At 50.6% G+C, this 20,856-nt stretch overlaps 1 protein-coding gene across 8 annotated transcripts in view; it reads left to right on the forward strand.

Moving 5' to 3' along the window:
* The window catches only part of WDTC1 (WD and tetratricopeptide repeats 1), a 66,036-nt gene extending 45,988 nt beyond the window's left edge, over positions 1-20,048 (forward strand). For 5 of the 8 annotated variants that reach the window (XM_021684148.2, XM_021684147.2, XM_021684149.2 and 2 more), the window contains 11 exons: positions 2,362-2,549; positions 5,286-5,468; positions 6,232-6,326; positions 6,742-6,857; positions 8,295-8,370; positions 8,960-9,068; positions 10,403-10,576; positions 13,642-13,877; positions 15,359-15,539; positions 16,467-16,659; positions 18,062-20,048. In XM_021684148.2, the coding sequence (XP_021539823.1) occupies positions 2,362-2,549; positions 5,286-5,468; positions 6,232-6,326; positions 6,742-6,857; positions 8,295-8,370; positions 8,960-9,068; positions 10,403-10,576; positions 13,642-13,877; positions 15,359-15,539; positions 16,467-16,659; positions 18,062-18,259 (1,749 nt within the window). In that variant the 3' untranslated portion in view covers positions 18,260-20,048. The remainder of the gene's footprint in view (positions 1-2,361; positions 2,550-5,285; positions 5,469-6,231; positions 6,327-6,741; positions 6,858-8,294; positions 8,371-8,959; positions 9,069-10,402; positions 10,577-13,641; positions 13,878-15,358; positions 15,540-16,466; positions 16,660-18,061) is intronic. The other 3 variants (XM_021684150.2, XM_044914443.1, XM_044914444.1) reach the window with 3 other exon arrangements.
* The last annotated feature ends 808 nt before the right edge of the window (positions 20,049-20,856 follow it).

Raw genomic sequence — 20,856 nt, forward strand, 5'->3', positions numbered from 1 at the left:
CTCTTTGAGCCCCTTTATTCATCTGTAAATATGAAGTAGCTTAGGAAAACCCCCCGGATTCATGAGTAAATGAGTCAGTAACCCTTTAATTTTAGAAGGGAAGCAGCAAATCACAGGCTTAATACTATAGTCAATGAGATGATTGTAAAAAAGCACCTGGCACAAGTGCATTTAGCTGTTCTTCGTTCAAGCTACTGATTTGTTGGTGGAAGTGAGCCGAGGAGAAGTGGAAACAGACTTACAAGTGTCTTCAGACCTCTGAAGCCCTGTAAGTGGAAATGACACGAAACTTCTGCCTTTTGGTCCCAGAGAACAGACGTGCGGTTAGTGGCTCTTGAAGTCCACAGAAGCAAATGTGGGCCTGATGAAGGAGCAAAGGGTCAAATGCTTAGAGCAATTTGGAAAAGATAGAATGTGCCCTTTGAGAATGTAGTAAATGTCCAAGAACTGAGGTACTCTCCACACCGGGAACTTTATCTGTCAGGTTTACGGTTGGAGGAAATGACTTTCAAGGACCTTTCCAGCCCTGAAATTCTATAATGGATGTATGTGAGAGAGGCTGTCCTTTGGAAAGCCTCACTAAGCTAAGAAATATTTTCCTAATTAATATCAAGAAGAATCACAAGACACATGAAGAAGAAGGTAGATTTGAGAGCTGAGAACCTACTTATTTCCCTAAACCCTGCCTCCTTCCCGAGCTCTGGTTTTCACCTCCTGTTCCAGGGACCAATCCTAGATGATTTTCTGCAATTTTAGAGACAGAACAATGCTGATTCACCTCCTGCATGGCAAACAGACTGTTTTCTGTCCCCTGAAAAGTGTCAGGTTCAATTTGAATCCATGGGGTGGCATCTGGGAAAGGGCTCTGTGCCATCAGTTCAGCATCATAGAGCACAAAATGTTGAGTTCAGAAACCGGAATTTGACAATGGTCTTGATACTCACTAATAGTAAAATTTGGGGCAACGCACTTTCATTCACAGACCCTCAGCCTCCTGTGAAAGTGTAGAAAAGGATTCTCTCTTCAGGTAGTAACGCTACACTACACGTATTTTTACTTAACCCACAAGCTCCCCCTGGTGGCAACTACAGTGTATGATGAGTGAGGCACTAGTCCTCAAGAGCTCACCTACTCATTTCTGTTGTGCATGAAGTACGTGCTGTCTCCAGACAGGATTAAAGACTACTAGTTGCCCCTAAAAATAATTAAATTCCATCTGTTTCATCTAGCCCTTGTCCTGGTGAGCCATTAGATAGTGGTGTGTGGAAAGAGTGAATTGTTGCTCTTTTCATGTAATAGGACTTGAGCTCTTTAAATGCAGAGTAATGCCTCAACCCCAGCACCCGTTCAGCCTTGTTACGGGTTGAGAGAAGCTTTTCAATTAAGAAAGAAGATAATTAAAATTTTTGAATTCAAGAATGAAGAGAAAGAGTCAACTAACCCCATAGCCAAATATTTCTTCCTCAAAACGAGGTGATAGAACTGCACACTTTTTAAAAATTACTGTTCAAAGCTATATTTATGGCTGTTCTTACCACATGTCATTTGGAATATTCTATTCTCAACTTCATCTGAATGGTCTGGTTCTCAGCTACATGGAGATGTTTCCTCCTGATGCTCAATCCTTCCCAAGGGTCCAACATTTGAGCCATTTCCAGTATTTGTCATTATGAGGAGTGCTGCTCTGAGCATTTCTGCACAGGTCCCTTTTTTCTAATAGAATTATTTCTCAGGAGTGGAAGTTTAGGGTTAAAAGATAGAAACATCTTTTATTTGGTTACCTATTGCCAGATTGTTCTCCGGAAATATTTGAACCAACTTAAAATACTACTTCCTTCTTAAAACACTGGAATCCTTTTCACTTTAAGGCTAATTTATTATGTAATCCTCAGGTTATCAAATAGTCTTCATGAGGCAATATGCACATGGGAATCAGACATACTTGAGTTAACTCAATGTTAGTGCTAAACCTCAATTTTAAGTGGGTTATTTTAAATATCAATAAGATAAGGTATGTGCCCAGGTGTCTAGCACATGGTAAATGCTTAGTAAATGGTAACAGCTGTGATTATCACCCACTCAGCTCTTACCTGGGGAAGAATCAGAGGAAAAGGGTTCCTTAGTCCAGTCTGGCCTAAATCAGGACTATTCCAGCAAAGTAAAGGTGTATGTCCCAATTTTGACCTATAGGCCTATGGGCTGGGCTGATGCTTGAGAGCCACTTGCCTTAGTGGACTGTCTTGGGCTCATTTTCTTACCTGAAATGAAGGAAAGAAGGTGCTAACATCCAGGCTAGTCTTCTTTCCTGGCCAATCCTATCCCCACTGCCTGCCAATCTCTTCTTCAATCTCTCTGGAGCAGTTCCTGCCTCATGCTGGGGACCGCATCTTGATCACGGGGGCAGCTGACTCCAAAGTGCATGTCCACGACCTGACAGTAAAGGAAACAATCCACATGTTTGGAGACCACACAAACCGGGTAAAACGCATCGCCACAGCGCCCATGTGGCCCAACACATTCTGGAGTGCTGCTGAGGATGGGCTTATCCGGTAAGGGCCTGAGGCATGGAGTGGGGCCTGCATCTCCCCTGCTCCCACTGCATGTTGGCTCCCCCCATCCCATCTGCCCCTACTGCTTCCTTCCACAGGCCTGGTTCCTTCCCTTCAGCAGAGTTGCCTTATTTGTCTGCCCAGGGCACTTGTCTGTGAACATACAACTGGGAACATTTGCTTGTCCTGCTCTCCTCTTCCCCACTCTTTACCCTCTCCTCCACTACATCCAGGCCTGCCGGCCTGCTGTCACCAACAGAGGCAGCCTCCTCTGGGCTTTCACACTTAATGTTCCCTCCACCTGGTTATCTCTGTCCCCAGTTCTTTCCATGTTTGGCTCTCTCTCACCCTGAGATCATTTTAAGAATCACCTCAGAAGCATTTTCTCTGACTATCCTGTCTGAAGTAGACCCCTCCCCCATTTTTCTGTCTCAGCACGCTAATTGTATCCTCTATAACTCCAGTCACCATTTGTAATTCTTTATTTACTTGTTGGTTTATCTTTTTGTCTGTATCACTCACCGAACAGTGAAGTGCCAGAGCAGCTCCATCTCTCTCTTGTCCCTGGTTCTGTTCCTAGAGCCCAGCACTGTGCCTAGCATGTAGAGGTGCTTGATACATTTCTCTCAAATAGTTGAACAGTGGGCATATGTGTAAGAAGGGGATAGCCAGCCAGAAATGGTAAAGTGGACTTTCCCCCTTTCCAGTGGCCTGGTTTGTCAACCTTTGCCTCTACTTCCCTTCATCCTAAAATGGTCTCATTGCCCTTTAACTCCTTTCTGCAAAGGTGACCTTAGAACTTTTTCCTTATCTCTCCAACCTGCTTTAATGCCTACGGGACTTTATGCCCTCTTCCCTGTTACAAAGGAGGAGAGATATCTAAATCATACATGAACTATAAAACAACAGTTAGAAACAGGGCACTGATGTCAGACAGACCTGGGATCAAGTCCTGCTTCTGTCACTCAGTGTTTGGGGCAAGTCACTTTACCCCTGAATCTCAGTTTCTTCATCTATAATGGGAATTATTATAATATCTCTCTTGTTGGCCTGAGCATTAAAATCAAGATAGTGCCTGTAAAACCTTAGGATAGTACTTGGAAGACAGAAAGCACTTTGGTTGGTGGCAGGTACAATTCCTTGTTACTCTTGTTGACCCTGACTAACCAGGCTGTGCCAGGGCAGCAGGTAGAGGCTAAGCATCTAGGGTTGGAGCCTAAGTGCTTAGGCAAAGGTACGATCAGCGAAGGTGTCCTCGCAGAAGGTGAACATACATATGCTGGGCCTTCCAGAATAGACAGGATTTGGATGGGCAAGGAAAAGCAGAGTGGACTCCCCAACTTGAGCAGTTTGTGAAGGCAGGGTAAATAACCACATAGGGGATAGTTGTAATTGGCATCGTTAGCAAACTGAGGAACAAGGTTGGTGTGAAATCAGGTCTTAGAAACCAGACTGAGGAGTTCGGTAAAAGTAAACCAACAGTAAACTCATGCTAGAAGTATTGAGGAATCTCTGCAGTTTTTTGAGCAGGAGGGTGATGTAACAAAAACAGTATTTTAGGAAGAGCAATCTGGTGAGTTCAGCATAGAAAGGTAAGGCGGACAGGGTGGAGATTATTGCCAATGTCTAGGCAGAAGGTGGGTGAGCACACAGGGGACATCCTCCCCATTCCCTGTGCCTGTCTATTGGCAGCACAGCAGTCCCCCAAACTGCAGGGAGGGGTGTGCTACTGCCAGGGATGTCTGGCATGACCTTTACCTCCTGAGTGGGACTCAGGCTGGTCTTGAGACGCTGAGTGTTTCTAGATAGCTCTTAGGCAACCTCTAGATTCTCTTTTCTGTCACCTCCATTACTTCTTCTGTCTCCTGTAAGAAATTAGATTAAAAGTGGAGTTAAGGAGCAGAGCCAGGTGGTTAAAGGTGGTCTCCCCAGCTCTGCGCTATCCCAGCTTCAGAATTACTGGCAGTGTCATCCCGGACAGGCTTCATCGCTGCTTCAGCCTCAGCGTTCTAATGGTACCTGCGAACAGCACGAGGATTTAGATAATCCACGTACAACACTTAGGGACAGTACTGGACACAAAGCAGTTTCTCGCTGTTAGTGATCAGTAGTAGTAGTAGTTAATAGCAATGTCACTGACATCTTTACAGTAGTATTTACCTTAAGTAGTTATATAAAGAATAAGATTGTGTGAGAAGCCTATCTCAGGTGCCTGGCCCACAGTGAACACTCAAGAAATGGGAATGGTTTTTCAGGGCGCCTGGCTGGCTAAGTCAGAGGAGCGTGCAACTCTTAATCTCAGGGTCATGAGTTCAAGCCCCACACTGGGTGTAGAGATTACTTAAAAACAAAATCTTTGGAAAAAAAAAAAGAAAGAAAGAAATAGAAGTGGTGGTTTTTTGGGGTTTTTTTAAAGACTTTATTTATTTATTTGACAGAGAGAGAGAGCAAGAGAGGGAACACAAGCAGGGGGAGTGGGAGAAGCAGGCTTCCTGCGGAGCAGGGAGCCCGATGTAGGGCTCGATCCCAGGACCCTGGGATCATGCCCTGAGCCGAAGGCAGATGCTTAATGACTGAGCCAGCCAGGCGCCCCAGGAGTGGTGGTTTTTGACATTCTTATTATTTAGGAACAGGTCAAAGCTGCTCCCAGTTCCTTTGTATAACAAGGCCTTAGCTTCTCCCCCGCCTCACAGGGAGGACCCAACACCTATCCCCTAACGCTGTCCTCTCTCACAGCCAGTATGACCTTCGGGAGAACAGCAAACACTCGGAGGTGCTGATTGACCTGACAGAGTACTGTGGCCAGCTGGTGGAGGCCAAGTGCCTCACCGTCAACCCCCAGGACAACAACTGCCTGGCTGTAGGGGCCAGTGGGCCCTTTGTGAGGCTCTATGACATTCGCATGATCCATAACCACAGGTATGACTAGTTCAGCCTCCCGTGGGCAGGCCTCTGGGAACCTGCTGCCCCTTTCCCTCGTTGCCATGCCCTCTTCTTTTTGAGGTGGGTTTTTTAATTTTTGTGATTTTTTTTTTAAATTTAATCCATGTTTGTTTTGGAAAATAATGGAAAGTAAAATGAAGAAACGACCCATAAGCCACCACCTGAAACAAATCACTGTGTATAGTATTTGCTGCTTGTTCTCTTCCTGCAAGTATTTGTACAGAGTTATAATCTTGTACATGTAATTTCTTTTTTGTACATTTAAAATGTACATTTTATTTTATTCTTTTTTTTTTTTAAACAAATGGAGAATATAATGAGAAGCTCCATATAAGTCCCAGATCTGAGCAGCTCTGCCAGCCTGGGTTTTCAGTCGACTCCTGGGACAAGCGCAGGGATGTCTGGCCTGCTTTACTTTCATTTGTGGGTTTGGGCAACCACTGCTGTTCCTCACACTACATGACCTGGAGTGGACCTTGAACCTTAACTTCATCATCTGTAAAATGGGGATAATAGGGTGGTCATGAGGACCAAGGTGATGGATAGGACCTACTTGTAAAGCACTGTAATGTATGTGGCCATGGCTATCTATTTGGTGAAACTTTGGGGTTGCTCAGGTAAGGAAGAAAGGCACCCCCTTTCAAAGATAAAAATTTAGGTTTTCCTCTAGGGATTGTGGTCTGGTCTAGCCAGGGGTAGTGCTAGGGGTTATAACCTATACGGTTTGCCTTCCCACCAGGAAGAGCATGAAGCAGAGCCCTTCGGCAGGTGTCCACACCTTCTGTGACCGGCAGAAGCCTCTTCCGGATGGTGCAGCCCAGTATTACGTAGCAGGTAGGGCTCAGTCCAGCTCTGGACCCACATTCTTGGCTGGGTGTTGACTTTTTTCGGGGCGGTACAGGGAGATAGCATGGCGTGGTGGTCAAGAGCAAGGGTTTTAGAGCAAGGCAGATGTGAGCTTTCATCCTGACTGCTAGTAACCAGCCATCCTATGACCTTTGGCAAATTACTTAGCCTTGATGAGCCTTAATTTCTTTTCCATAAAATGGCATTGTAATGATTAATGAGATAAAGAATATAAAGCAATTAGCCTAGTGCATATAGTAAGTGCTCAACACTTGCAGCTGCTTTTATGATGAAGATAATTGCTACCATTATTGATATGGTTGGCTTCACACAACTCCCTTCCCCTCTGGGGGCGGGGAAGATGGGGAGCCTCACATTAGGGTAACTGAGCTGCTCCCCGCAGGTCACCTGCCAGTGAAGCTGCCTGATTACAACAACCGTCTGAGAGTGTTGGTTGCCACCTATGTGACCTTCAGCCCCAATGGCACAGAGCTGCTGGTCAACATGGGAGGGGAGCAGGTAGGTATGGTTGCCCAAGGTGGCTCTGCCCCACCACCACCCCACATTCAGCAGACAGGGCTTATACCTCACTTCCACTGCCATGAGGCAGACAAGAAGCAATAGCCTTATTGCAAATGACTGGTGAAGTGTAGGAGCAACAGAGCAACATGGCATCATTGGAATACCCAGAGAGGTGCCCTGGCCTTGGCTTTTGCTTAAGCTTTAGAACTGACGGACCTGTCTTCAAATTCTGGCCTTCTGTGTACTGTGAGTTTGAACTGTGAGTGTCTTCATTATTCTGAGCCTCAGTTTCCTCATCCTCATTTTCCTAGGAGGAAACCCTGGGGCTCAGAGCCAGGCTTTGGGGTAAGACCAGCTGTAGGAGTGTTCCTTGATAATGGGCAGTTACTAACCCTTCCGTTTTCGTGTTCTCGGTCAGGATATTTAGTAAGCCTTGCTTAAATCCATTTATTTTACAAACACTCACTGAGCACTTACTCTGGGATTAGCATTATTATAAAGATGAAGGAGACAAATGTGAAATACGATCCAGCCCAGGTTGACAGGGGAGACATGGCAAGTGAACCAGTTGATGACATTACAAGGCAAGGTGGATTATGTACCAAAGAACTGGGATGGAGAGCAGGCGAATACGGTTCTGGCTTCAGATTGCTGAGCCATCACCTGGCCTAAAGATAGCATAAGGATGAATAGAAAGGCAGTCTAGCAGAGTGGTTTAGAGCCAGACAGACTTGGTTTTGGGTCCTGGCTGTACCACATGCTGCTTTTATGGCCCTGGGTAAATAAAGTCTGAGCCATATTTCTTCATCTATAAAGGGGGTGATAATAATAGTACTTCTTGGGACACCTGGCTGACTCCGTCGGAACAGCATGCAACTCTTGATCCCTGGGGTCGTGAGTTCAGAGTCCCATGTTGGGTGTAGAGATTACTAAAAACAATAAACTAAAGAAAAATAATAGTACCTCTTCATGATGTGGTTTCTAGGATGAAATGAGGTAAGTCATAAAAAACATTTAGAGTTCCTAAAGCAAAGTAAGACTTGAATAAACATTAAATAATAATAGATAATGTTCACTGAGAGAAGTAGGTAGCATTGTTACTTTGGACAAATTGCTTCCCTTCTCTGAGGTTTCAGTTTTCCCATCTGTAAAATGAGACATTTGGCTTTGTGACCTCTGAGGAGCTTTCCAACTTAAACATGTGTTTCTAATTAATGACAGTGTTTTAAGCAGTCCTCCCTCAGGGCCGGGAACTGGGAAGATGTTCCTGCCTGAAGTTTGCTCCACAGGAACCCCTCCTGGCCTTGCCGGATGGCTCCCTGCTCAACACTCACTGTGTTCCTGAGAGCCATCAAGCCACCAAGGCCTTGCTCACGGCCAACCACATTCTTAGCTCACAGCCTCCGTCTCTTTTCTTGACCCCTTCCACTCTAGGTCTATTTGTTTGACCTGACTTACAAGCAGCGGCCGTACACCTTCCTCTTGCCTAGAAAATGCCATTCCTCAGGGGGTAAGTTCTCTCTTGGGGTAGGGTATCTCTGCTAGGGAGCTAGGTATCTCAGCAAAGTGGCTGAGAAAGCTGCCCATTCCCTTGTGCTGTGGCTGTGATCCTCCGAAAGGACTAGATTCTCTGAACACTCTATACAGTAAGAAGGGAGGTAACAGTAGGTCAGAGAGATCTGTCAAAGGGGTTTGCATCATGGCCCTTTTCACTTCCCTCTGAAAAAGCAGTTTTTTTCCGTGGCTTGTCTCTTGAGGACCTGAAGTACTTGCCCTTCCTTTCTCGTCCTGGATCAGTCTCCTCACTGTCTCCTTCCTGGGGCCTACAGTTGATTTAGGCACCCCTCCCTCCCTTCCCCACACCCAGCTAAGGGTAGTGCCAAGTTGAAGCTGTGTCCCTCTCCAACCAGCAGAGGGCGCAAAGGCTTTTCTTTATGCACTTGCCTGCCTGTCAGAACTTGCTTTCTGGGAATGGATCTAACCCTGGGAGCATGGCCCACAGTGGACCCATCAGATCCTGTGATGGAAGCTGGAGGGCTGCTGAGGAGCAAATGAGGAGCTCCTCCTGAGTTGTTGTTCTTTCTCCCCACCCCTGCCAGAAGTTCAGAACGGCAAGATGTCCACCAATGGTGTATCCAACGGCGTGTCCAATGGCCTGCACCTTCATAGCAATGGCTTCCGGCTGCCGGAGAGTAGGGGACATGTCAGGTGAGGCCAGCCTGACTTGTCCAGCTCTCCCAGTCCCAATTACACCTTATGGTACCTTACAGTATAATTGGAGGGAAGAGCATGTGTTGTAAACCTTCCATCCAGGTACATACCTCAGAGTCTGGGGACTGGGGCAAGGCATGTAATGGAGTAATGAGTAGTGGTTCCAATACTGCTCCTACCTGGTAGGATTCCAGTCATGCTCAGACTGAAGCTCCAGTCCCTTGGTATCAGTAGCTGGGGCAGAACCCAGGGGCCAGCTGCCTCTTAGTACTGAGCTCTCTCTTTAAAGGTATTCCACATAGATGGGCTTCCCCCATTACATTTTTCTTTGTCCCACACCATCTTTTGGCCTCTATTCACTGCCAGGTCCAATGCTGGGCTTTGGATATAGAGGGGTTCAAATCCTCTAAACTTTGAGAGAAACAGAATCTCTTTAGAGAGATCCGTGGGAGGAACTTAGGTGGTCACACAATTCAGCTCAGTGTGGAGGCTGGTGGTTAGCTACTATCATGCCCAGGAGTTTGATTAAGAATTGCCTTTGGGGAGCACCTGGGTGGCTCAGCCAGTTAGGCATCCAACTCTCAATTTCAGCTCAGGTCTTGATCTCAGGCTCATTAAATTGAGCCCCATGTCAGACTCCACACTCAGCACAAGTTGGCTTGAGATTCTCTCCTCCCTCTGCTCACTCCCCACTCGCGTGCGCATGCTCGCTCCCTGTCTAACAAATTGAATCGAATCAAATCGAATTCCTTTGGGGTGCCTGGCTGGCTCAGTCAGTGGAGCATGCAGCTCTTGATCTTAGGGTCATGAATTTGACCCTCATGTTGGGGGCATAGAGTTTACTTAAAAAAAGAGAGCGAGAGAATTGCCTTTAGCCTATCCATGACAGCTTCATTTCTGTTCCTCTGTTTTTTTTCACTGGTTCAGAGTGTCTGGACATGTGCCTGTTAACCTATTAAGTAACCCAGGCCCAGGATAGAAGTGCTCCCCTCTTCTAAATGACAGTGCAGATCCCAGGGACCAAGAAAATACGGGTGGCGGGAGCCTGGGTGGCTCACTTGGTTAAGCGACTGCCTTCGGTTCAGGTCATGATCCCGGAGTCCTGGGATCGAGTCCCACATCGGGCATCGGGCTCCCGGTTCAGCGGGGAGCCTGCTTCTCCCTCTGACCTTCTCCCTTCTCATGCTGTTTCTCTCTCGCTTGCTCTCTAATAAATAAATAAAATCTTAAAAAAAAAAAAATACGGGTGGCCCTCAGGCAAGGCTGCAGACTTCCTGAGAGGCTGCTCTGACCTTCTTTGGCTGACCTGACTTGACTGTCCTTCCCCATAGCCCCCAGGTAGAGCTGCCCCCATACTTGGAGCGTGTGAAACAGCAAGCCAATGAGGCCTTTGCCTGCCAGCAGTGGACCCAGGCCATTCAGCTTTACAGCAAGGCCGTGCAGAGGGCCCCTCACAATGCCATGCTCTACGGGAACCGAGCTGCTGCCTACATGAAGCGCAAGTGGTGAGTGGACCTGGGCTAGGATGAGGGATGAAGGCAGGGGACCTGATGGAGCCAAGTTGCCGAGGCCTCCAGGGAAGGTGGCAGTGGCATCCCACTGCCTCTTAGGGCTCCTTAGGCCCAGGCTTCTCCTCCCCACATCCAGACTAGAAGTCAGGAAGTCTCAAGCACCAAGAAAGGTCACAGTGAAGTAGAACATGTTCACAAGGAGCTTCAACATGGTGTTTTGTTATAAAGTGAGATGGCCACTGGACAAGTAGGACTTGAGAGAATGATTAATCCCAACTGTTGGATAATTGTGCCTTGAATTGGGACTATTGAAGGAGCAGTGGAATTCTTGCTAGATAGAAAAGAGGCATTTGGTGAATTCAGTTGGTATCTGTCTGAAATGATTCTGCAGCTCCTTGACCTTGGGGCTTGCTTTCCTATGCTCTTAGATCATTGGACTAAGCACAGACAATATACCAGAGATCTGAAGCTGGCTGTGGGTCATGTTGGGTCATAGTGGCTGGTGGTAAAGGGGTAAAGCGGGTTCCTGAAGAATCTGCTATCTTTGGAGACCATCAGGGCTCCCAGCCCTTCTGCCTGCGGCACCAGCAGGCAAGCAGGCAGGCAGACCCCATCCCCCAGCCGGGGCCAGGACTGGAGATGGATAGAGCTGGGCCCACAGCCATTTCTGCTCCGTCTGGCATCCGTCGGCTCTGCCCAGACAGACAGGCCAGCTGGTGTGCCATCGTCTGGCTGCAACAAGGCAGGCCAGAGAGGGAAGCGTAAGAAACCCACCCAAGTTAGCAGGATGGTAGATGGGGCTTTGGGAAGGTGCCCCCATAGGCCTTAGCTCAGGCATCAAGAGTTTGCCAAAGACTCAGATGGCAACCTAACCCAGGAGGTGATGGTTTGGGGGCCATCCTGAGGTGTTTTGCCTCTCTATCCCAGGAGTTGGGTAGAATGCAGGGTCCTCATCCATGCTTTAGACTGAGAGCTGTTTCACTCTTGCATTCTTGCTAAGAGAGGCTGATGGGTGCCCTTGACATGTTCTCTGAACTCCTACTATGCACTAGATAGCAGGGACACAAAGTTCTTCACTTTTGAGTTCCTGTGCTCCAGAGTGCCCAGCCTCTGGAGCTGGACAGAGGACAAAGACATGATCAGGGTTCATCATGATGAGGCAGGAAGCAGTGAGTCTTTGAGTGGTCAGGTAAAAGGACTGTGGGCACTAAGAAAAGTTAGGTCACTTTAGCTGGGGTCAGGGAAGTGTCAGGAAGATGAGGTGTCTGATGGGCTTTAAGTGTGGGCAGACTTAGGCAAGGAAATGAAAAGGAGGAGGGGATTATGGGGAAAGGACATTCCCAGGGAGATGAATGGTGTGAACAAAGGCATGGGGGTGGGGGACTGACTGAAGAGCTTGTTTGCAGAACAACAAATCCATTTGGCTGGAGCAGAGGGTTCTGGAAGGGACTGGCAGGAGATGAGTCTGTGAGGTAGCCTGGGGCTGGCCTGGGAAGGACTTGGAATGCAGAGTGGTGGCGTTTTGGCCTGGATTCAGTGGGATGATGGGCAGCTACTGAAGAGTTTCGAGCCGGAGAGGGATGTGCTGAGGGCTGCCCTTTCAGGGAGATTGATCTGGCAGTGAGTCTGGATGGGTGAGCCCTGGGGCCAGCCTGCTCTCCCCATCCCCACATGCCTGCCAGTGACCCGTAGAATGTCACATTCTGTCCCAGGCCAGTCTCTCCAGGGCTGCCATCTGCTCCTGGATGCGGTGGGAGCTGTCACCCCTTGGCTCCTGGTTGGTCTCTGTCTGGCTCTCTCCGGGAGCTCTGAGGGGCACTCTGCAGGTGGTAATTGGGTTTCTGAACAGTGCCTGCTCCTTCATCACAGCCAGTCTTTCTGACGCAGGCCATACCTTCAAAGCACTCTGTCCCCTGCCTGCTCCCACGCTGGTGAGCTGCTTGTTCCTGATCTGAGCATGGCTGCTGCAAGGGCTGGATGCTCCCTCTGAGTGCTGTCGGGAGAGGAGAGTCAGGAGGACCTTTCCCCTGTCAGGCCTGCTTTGGCCCTATGCAGGAGGGTTGTGAGCTGGGCCTTGGTGAAAGGAGCATCAACTCTGGGGAGTGCTGCTTGGCACAGTTGGGTTCTAGGCCCGCCTCAGCCCATCAGGGAAAGGGAAAAAAAAGAAAAAGGCTACCAAAGGAGAAGTGGCTCCTGTGACCTGTCTGGCTCTCCAAACGACAGGTGGGAACAGATGAGAGGTGCTGGAGGAGTGTAGCCTATATTCTGGCACAGGGTGGGAGAGCAGGGGACTTCTCCTTTGACCCCTCCCCTCTCGCTCTCCCCTAAAAACCATCCCCACTTCCCTTCATCCATGCTTTGGGAGGTTGAAGGAGTGAGTGGGGATAATTTGGTGTTCCTGGCATGCACACCCCCCTTCACCATCAGCTTCCAGAGAGCTGACTCTGCCAGTCTGTCAGGCCCCATCCTTCAGCCCCGGGAGGTAGAGGCCACAGCTGCTGTGGATCAGTCAGCCAGGACAGAGGGGGGTCTGGCTGAGGGCTTGCTGCCTGCTGGTCAGACCCTGAGTCCCCAGCCTGGCACTTCTGGCTTCCCCAGACCGCAGAACTGTCCTTGAGGGCCCCCCACCTTGGCCATGGCTTTGAAGACCAGCCGGGGGGATTTGAGGAGGTAGTTGGAGGAAGAGAGAAGGAGGGCTTGGGGAGCCTGAGGTGGGCAAGATGCCAGGCCTTCTGCTGCAGAGCTGCGGGTGCCTGGGGTGAGCCAGTGCGCTGTTGCACTCTGTGCCCAGCAGAGGGCAGCCTGACACTGTTTTTCTCAAACACACACCCCCATCCCCCAACCCCCCCAAGACTTCAGGGTTCCTGACTCATCTTAAAATACTCTATCTCCTGGGGAGCAAGGCCTGGGCTGAGCCAGGGTTCTTTTCATTTCCAAGTACCCTCGCCCTGAGATCTGTCAGAGGTGGGCTGAGGTGGCCACAGGAAGCAGAGGAGGCCAGGTGGACTCCTTGCTTGCCAAGTGGCCCACCTCCAGGCCACGCTCCCCTGCCTTCCCAGGGACGGCGACCACTACGATGCCCTGAGAGACTGCCTCAAGGCCATCTCCCTAAACCCATGCCACCTAAAGGCACACTTCCGCCTGGCCCGCTGCCTCTTTGAGCTCAAGTACGTGGCTGAGGCCCTGGAGTGCCTGGATGACTTCAAAGGGAAGTTTCCGGAGCAGGCCCACAGCAGCGCTTGTGACGCACTGGGCCGCGACATCACGGCAGCCCTCTTCTCCAAAAATGACGGTGGTGAGTGGGCACTGAGGAGGGGGGGTGCTGTCTCTTTCTATTTGAGGTCCTATGGGACATGCTGAAGAGGACATGGTTCTGAGATTAGAGAGGCCTGGGTTCAGATGCTGATTCAGAAATCATGTGACTTTGGGACTCAGTTTCCTCATCTGTAAAGGCAGAGTGATAACACCTCCCATTTAGGGTTTCTGTTGAGGATTCGGAATAGCATGTTTAAAGCACCTGGCGTAATGCCTGGGACTCAGGACAGGAGTCAGCTGAGCCCAGTCAGGCCATCCGCATAGCTCCAGCTGGGCCTTCTCAGCTGCTCACAGGGCCTTAGCCGTGAGTAAGGGGCAGCAGCTGGGGGTTGCACTCACTCCAGTTTGGATGCTGGCAGTAGAAATGCCTCACGCATGGGGTGTGGAACCTTTGGTTCCAGCCTCAGCTCTGCCATGTGGTCACCATGTGACCTTGGGTAAAGCACAGCCTCCCTGAACCCACTGCCTTACCCTCAGAGAGAGCATTCGAAGCCCTGTCCAGCTCACCTCAGTAGCATTGGAGAGTGAGTTGGGTTTTGTGATGAAACGTGAACTCACTGGAGGCAGATGTGGATCCTCACCTCTCTCCTATGCAGTTTACTAACTATGCGATTGATTGATTTGTTTGAATAGTTACCAAGCATCTACCATGTGCCAGGCACTGTGCTCGGTCCTGGGTGTATAGCTGTGGACAAGGCAGATGGGATTTCTGTATTCATGGAGCTTACAGCCCTAGTGAAGGAACCAGGCAATGAAGGAGAGACGGAGTGTGATGAGAGCCATGGAGGGCTGATACAGTATAGCTGCATGGGGCAGGGCTTGATGTCAGGCTGGGGTTCTAGAGGAGGAGACATGTAATCGGAGATCTCAAGGGTGAGGAAGAAGAGGTAACTAGATACAAAGTGTAGCTGTGGGAGGTGAAGACTTCCTGGCCTAGGGACCAGCTATGCAAAAGCCCTGAGGCAGGCAGAATCAAGGCCCTTTTAAGGCACTGAGAAAACTGTTGTGATTTTACCCAAGGCACTGAACCGGTCAGTGCCTCGTTTGGGATCTATAAGTCGTCTTCCAGGGAGGAAGGGCTTGGACCTTACTGCCTTCAGACCTGTGGGTCTATTTAGAAAAATCATCCCTTCAAGGCTCTCAGTAGGGCTTCACCTTCCCTCCCTGCCTCTTATCTCCACAGAAACAGACTGTGGGCCTGTGCATCCTTGGGGCTTCCAGACATGATTCAGGGACCTGAGCCAAGGCCCTCCTAGCGTCCGAGGTCCCCTTTTGAACATCCTCAAGGGCTGGGTCCAAAGGTGCTTCTTCCTCACAGTCATTGCCAGCTTTCCAGGGTAGGGTAGAGGCAGGCAGCCCTACATTGTCAGCACTTGGGCTGAAAACAGGGCCAGGCGTGGAGACAAGGTAGGGGAGGGGAGAGAGGGACAGGTCTCACCTTTCCTTGTTCTCTGCCCCTAGAGGAGAAGAAGGGAGCCGGTGGTGGCGGTGGCGGTCCTGTCCGCCTCCGCAGCACGAGCCGCAAGGACTCCATCTCCGAGGATGAGATGGTGCTGCGGGAGCGAAGCTACGACTACCAGTTCCGCTACTGTGGCCACTGCAACACCACCACGGATATCAAGGAGGCCAATTTCTTTGGCAGGTCCGAGGCCCTGAAGAGGAGGAGGGCACAGCCTGGTTGGCAGCAGGAGGTTGGGGGGGGCACGGGGGCATAATGCTTTTAGAAAAGTCTCAAATCCCAGCTCTATCTGTATCCTTCACCAAATGGCTTCACCTCTGTGGGTCTAAGTTTCTTCATCTGTAAAATGAAACCAGCCATCCCCACTCATGGGGCCATAATAAGCTAATCCACAAAGCATCCAGCAGGGCCTGGACTCTGCCTTTATCCCCTACCTCCTCTCTCTCCATCTCCATGTGCCAGAGCTTGGTTTCTTGATGTGGATGCTTGGAGCTTCCCTCTACTGGGGTATGAGGCAAGAGCCCTCAGAGGCTGGCAGTCTTGGCACACTTGTGTGCTCAGAACTGTGCCCCTGGTACTGAGGGACATAGCCCATGTCTCAGACCCAGTCACCCCCAACCCTTCTTTGTAGATGGTGTACTTTCTTTGGGCAGGTGAAACACTTGACTGTCGAGAGTCTCTCCATCAAGATCCCCTCTAAGTGTCAATGGTGTGTGAGGGGCAGATGTACTGTAGGGTGGGGGTTCTGGACCTAGGAAGGCTAGGACTGCTGAGGGAAGGCATAGACAAGAGTGTTCCCAGAGACGTAGGAGATGCAAAATCTGATCCAGCACCCAGGGAGCTTATAATGTGCCTTGAGGGAGAGTATCTTCGAGGTACACAAGCAGGCCCTGATCCTGAGCTTAATAGCTGCACAGCGACTAGGGCTCTGCAGAATGGAGAGGGTTACGATGTGTGGGGGAGTTCTGAGCCATGTGAAGACCCCAGAGTTCGGGGGGAATGAGCAGCTCCAGACTTCCCTGCTCCCCCTTGCCCTAAGCCACACAGCCTCTACTTGAGGCTGTAGGGCAGTACCCCACCTGACCTCCCTGCCCTTTGCCCCTCTGCCAGCAACGCTCAGTACATCGTCAGTGGCTCTGACGATGGCTCCTTCTTCATCTGGGAAAAGGAGACCACCAACCTGGTCCGTGTGCTCCAAGGGGACGAGTCCATCGTCAACTGCCTGCAGCCACACCCCAGCTACTGCTTCCTGGCCACCAGCGGCATCGACCCTGTTGTGCGGCTCTGGAACCCCCGGCCAGAGGTGAGGGTGCAGAGAAGATGGCCAAAACTAGACAGGGAGAAAGTCTGGGCTGGACCCTGTGCAAGGCCCCTGGCTGAGCCTGGGAGGATTGCGAAGGGAAATGAGTCACCCAGAGACTAGAAGCTGCTAGGATGAGGGAACTCTTACCCAAGGGCCCAATGCTGTGTCAAGGTGGGAGCCATCAAATTCTGAAAGTGCCAGATGCAGTAGGCAATCCCAGGGGCAGGAGTAGGTGCCTGCCTTCTGGAGGCATATCCCTGAGCAAGCTGAGAAGATGAGACTCACATACAGGAAACAGTAACCAGGGGTGCAGGAGATAGGGAGGGAACCAGAGCATCTCCAGCGCCACCTCATGAGAACAGTACCTCAGGGGCTCCCTAGGGACCTCATATACCACTGCGTTGTGTCCTCCCCGAAGCTGGGCAAAAGCCAGTCCCTTGGTTACATGGAAAGTATGCAGGCTTTGGAGTCTGGTGAGCCTAAGTTTGAATCCTGGTCCCTTCACTCACTGCCTAAGGGACTCAACCATCTCTGGCCCAGGTTTTATCATCTGCATATTGGAATGGGAATGACAGCACCACCTCAAAAGGTTGCTTTAAGGATAAAGAAGTGATGCCGGTGAAGTGTCCAGTCCACAGGGACACTTAGGATGGGGTGGTCCCCTCCACTCCCAGGGTGGGTAGCCAGGCAGGCTGGCCTGAGGCCTCCCCTGCCCTCTGCCTCACTTCTTCCCCTCTCTAGCCAGCAAGACAGAAGTCAAGTGGTGTATTTAATTACAGAGGCAATTTACTGTGAATTTTAAAGAGAATCCTATAGGCCTGTCCCGTGAGGGGAGAGGAAAATGATAAAGAAAGGATTGTTGGGAGTGATGACAGAAAAGAGTAGGATGGGGGGGTGTTGTCTGTGCCCCCCCACCTTGGGTATCTAGTAGGTGTGCCCAACAGACCCTGGTGTGAGTCCTCTCACATATATGTCCATGTATGGGCCCCCCATGTATATAACCCCATGTGGTATGTCCCCGTCGTTTCCTGTACGGGGCCCCGCCGATACGTAACCTGATATGTGTATGCCCCCCCAGTATGCATCCCAGCATGTGCACCCCCACGTATACCTCAGTGTATTGTGTCCGCCCAGTGTATATTACCAAATGGGCCCCATATGTATAACCCCATGTGGTGTGTCATCTCCCTCACATCTATATCCTGGTGAGCATGTGTCCTGTACATATCCCCGTGTGTGCATTCCCTGGCACCCAGATACACATATGAGTATACATACAAATCCCAAGTACATCTCCTGGTATGTACAGAGCCTTCTACATATATCGCTCCATCTGTGTGTGTGTTTGCCGACCTCCCCACACACACATATATCCCAGTGGTATGTGTGCCTTCCCCCACAGAGTGAAGACCTCACAGGCCGAGTTGTGGAGGACATGGAGGGTGCTTCCCAGGCGAACCAGCGGCGCATGAATGCTGACCCACTGGAGGTGATGCTGCTCAACATGGGCTACCGGATCACAGGCCTGAGCAGTGGGGGTGCTGGGGCCTCTGACGACGAGGACAGCTCCGAGGGCCAGGTTCAGTGCCGGCCCAGCTAGACCCTCCTAGCTCTGGTCCCCAGCCCCTGCTACTGGCTGGACCCTTCACCATGGGCAGGAGGTCAGGGGGTTCTGTTTTGGTTTGTCTTCCCCTCCTCCCCCCATTTTTTCATTTCCCTGTTTTGTTTGTTAGTTTGGCATTGGGGGTGGGGGGTTGCTACAACTTGCTGGCTTTCAGACTTTTGGGCAGATTGCCCCTTGACTGGCCCCAGCTCTGAGCAGAAGAGCAGGAGGGGAAGCCCCTCCAAATACCCCCCACCTCCCACTTCCATGTTCCTGGCGGGCTCTGGCCTGCCTCAGGTTGGGAGGCAAGGGCTGAAGCTGTCTTCAAGGATTGCCCTACACTTCAGTTGGCGACAGGAAGGGGAGTGGAATTCCAGTCCATAAGGGCTAGCCTTGACCTGTTGCCACTCTTGCTCCTACGGGCAAGGCTAGCTCCTCTGTGGCTTCAGGGAAGGTTCTGAAAAAGGATGGGGTCCCACCCTCCCTCCAGAGCCACCATGTCAGGGTGGAAGCAGAAGGAAGGTGGGAGTCCTGCAGTAGGCAAGGCCAGTCCCCTGCCTGGGCAGGAGAGCGTCCTCGCCCTTCTCCCAGTGCTGGCTCTGGACCCCGTGCCTGCGCTCACTGGCCACCTCTGGGGGCTTAGCCTTTCCCAAGGGCCCTGGCAGAGGGTGGAGCACCACGCCATACCCTTCTGCACTGCACTACGACCACTCCCACTCCCCTTTCTGGGGGCTCCTTGGCCTCACTGTGACCTTTCTGCCAGAGCTCCCAGCCAGGCCTACTCTGCTGAGGTGGCGCTCCCTGCTAAGGGCCCTTTCTGCCCTCCCTCCCACCCCACGTGCTGAGCCGCCACAAAGACCAAAGAAGTGATGGCTTTTCTCTGTCCCCCTGCTGCTCTGGGGGGAGGGGGGTTGGTCTCCTGAGCCACTCAGACGGGAAAATCCCTAACTTGGCCCCCTCCCTCCTCAGCAGCCCCAAGCTTAACACTGGACAGCAGTCACCCCACCACTCACCAAGCCTCTCTCTGCCCCCTTGGCTCTCAGCTGGGAGCTGCTCCTGATAGTTGCTCAGCCTTCCTCCTCTCTCCCCCCTCTTTCCCCTCAGTGCTTACTTGGCTCCAGCCCTCCAGCTGCAGCCTCCCTTCTTCCCTCCCTCCGTCCTTCCCTCCCTCCGCCTGGTCTCTGCCAGGTGCCTCCTCTCAGTCAGGCTTCAGAGCAGCCCTGGAGACAGGAGGGCCATGTTAAAAGCTTTTTCACAGTTTTAAGAAGGGGGGGTGGTGAGGATAGTGGTGGGGGGTCTGGCACCATCTCGTCATTGCTTTAATCCCAGCAACACAGGTGGCAGCTTCTTCCCCCTCCGCCCCACCCAATCCCTCTCCCACCCCTCTCTCCTAGCTTGGTAATGAAGTATATTTATTGGTGAAGGAAACAGCTGCTGCTGCTTTTCCTGCTGCTGGGACTTGCTCCCCTGTCTCTTCTCCATGACCTTTCTCGAGCCAGGGAGGGGAAAGCAGGAGTGCGGGGGCTGGGCCCTGGGGCCCAAGGACCAGCAGGGGCCCCTTTTGCTTTCCTGTGTTTGAGCCACCTGCCATTTCCTCTCTCCCTGCCTCCCACCCTCCCTCCCTCCCTGCCCCCCCCTCCCCGCCCCCTGCCTGCCCAGCCTGGGCCCTGCAGTGTGGAGAGACACATAAGCCTTACTGTCCTCTGGGGGCAGGAGCCGAGCCTTTTTGTTGCTCCGCTCCCAGGAGAGTGAGGGTGACGCAATTGATTAAAACCATTTTGTTCTAGGTGTGGCTGCTGGCATTTGTGGGGTGCAAATGGGTCTTGGAACCAAAGTGAGGGTACCTGATCCCTCACCTCTGTAGCTATGTGACTTTGAGTAACCACATTCTACTGGGTAGAATGAGGCCTGCCTTGCAGGATCCCTGTGAGCAGTGGGCACCCAGCATAGCGGGGCTGAGTGCAGCAGAGCCTGGTACTGGTGGTTGTGAACTGCGGGAATCAGCTTTCCCTCTCCAGGCTGTTCTCTCATCTCCAAAATGAGGAGGTTGAAGTCTTAGTGGCTTTTCAAACTTCTAAAATCAACCCAAACAAGAAATATACATTTTACACTGTGACCCAAGATACCCATGCTTATTTGTGTGTATATAATGAACATAAGTTTTACGCAATAATATTTGCCCTTGCTACATGCAGTGTGTTCTATTTACCATTATGGTGTTTTATGTAGGAGAAAAAATGCTGGCTATAACCCACTAAATGGATTTCACAACCTACAGTTTTTTGATGTGCCCTGGATTAGAGGATATCTTAGACCAGAAGTTCCCAAACTTTCTCAGCTCATAGCACTTACCCAGCATTAGTGGCTCGGTAATTTTCTCACAGAGCTTCTAAACCAAAAGAAATGCCTAACAGTTCTATTTATCAAGTAATTATACTCAAATCACATATTAAGGACTATGTCTTACCAAGTCACTGTTTTAAAAAATAATAATACATATAAACTAGAAGAAACAATATTTTTATTTCATTCTTAAATACAGTAATGGGATCTGTGTGCTTGTTGGGCACTATAAAGCTTGTTGGATTTTCTAA

The sequence above is a fragment of the Neomonachus schauinslandi genome, chromosome 4 (genome assembly GCF_002201575.2).
Source record: "Neomonachus schauinslandi chromosome 4, ASM220157v2, whole genome shotgun sequence".
NCBI lineage: Eukaryota > Metazoa > Chordata > Mammalia > Carnivora > Phocidae > Neomonachus > Neomonachus schauinslandi.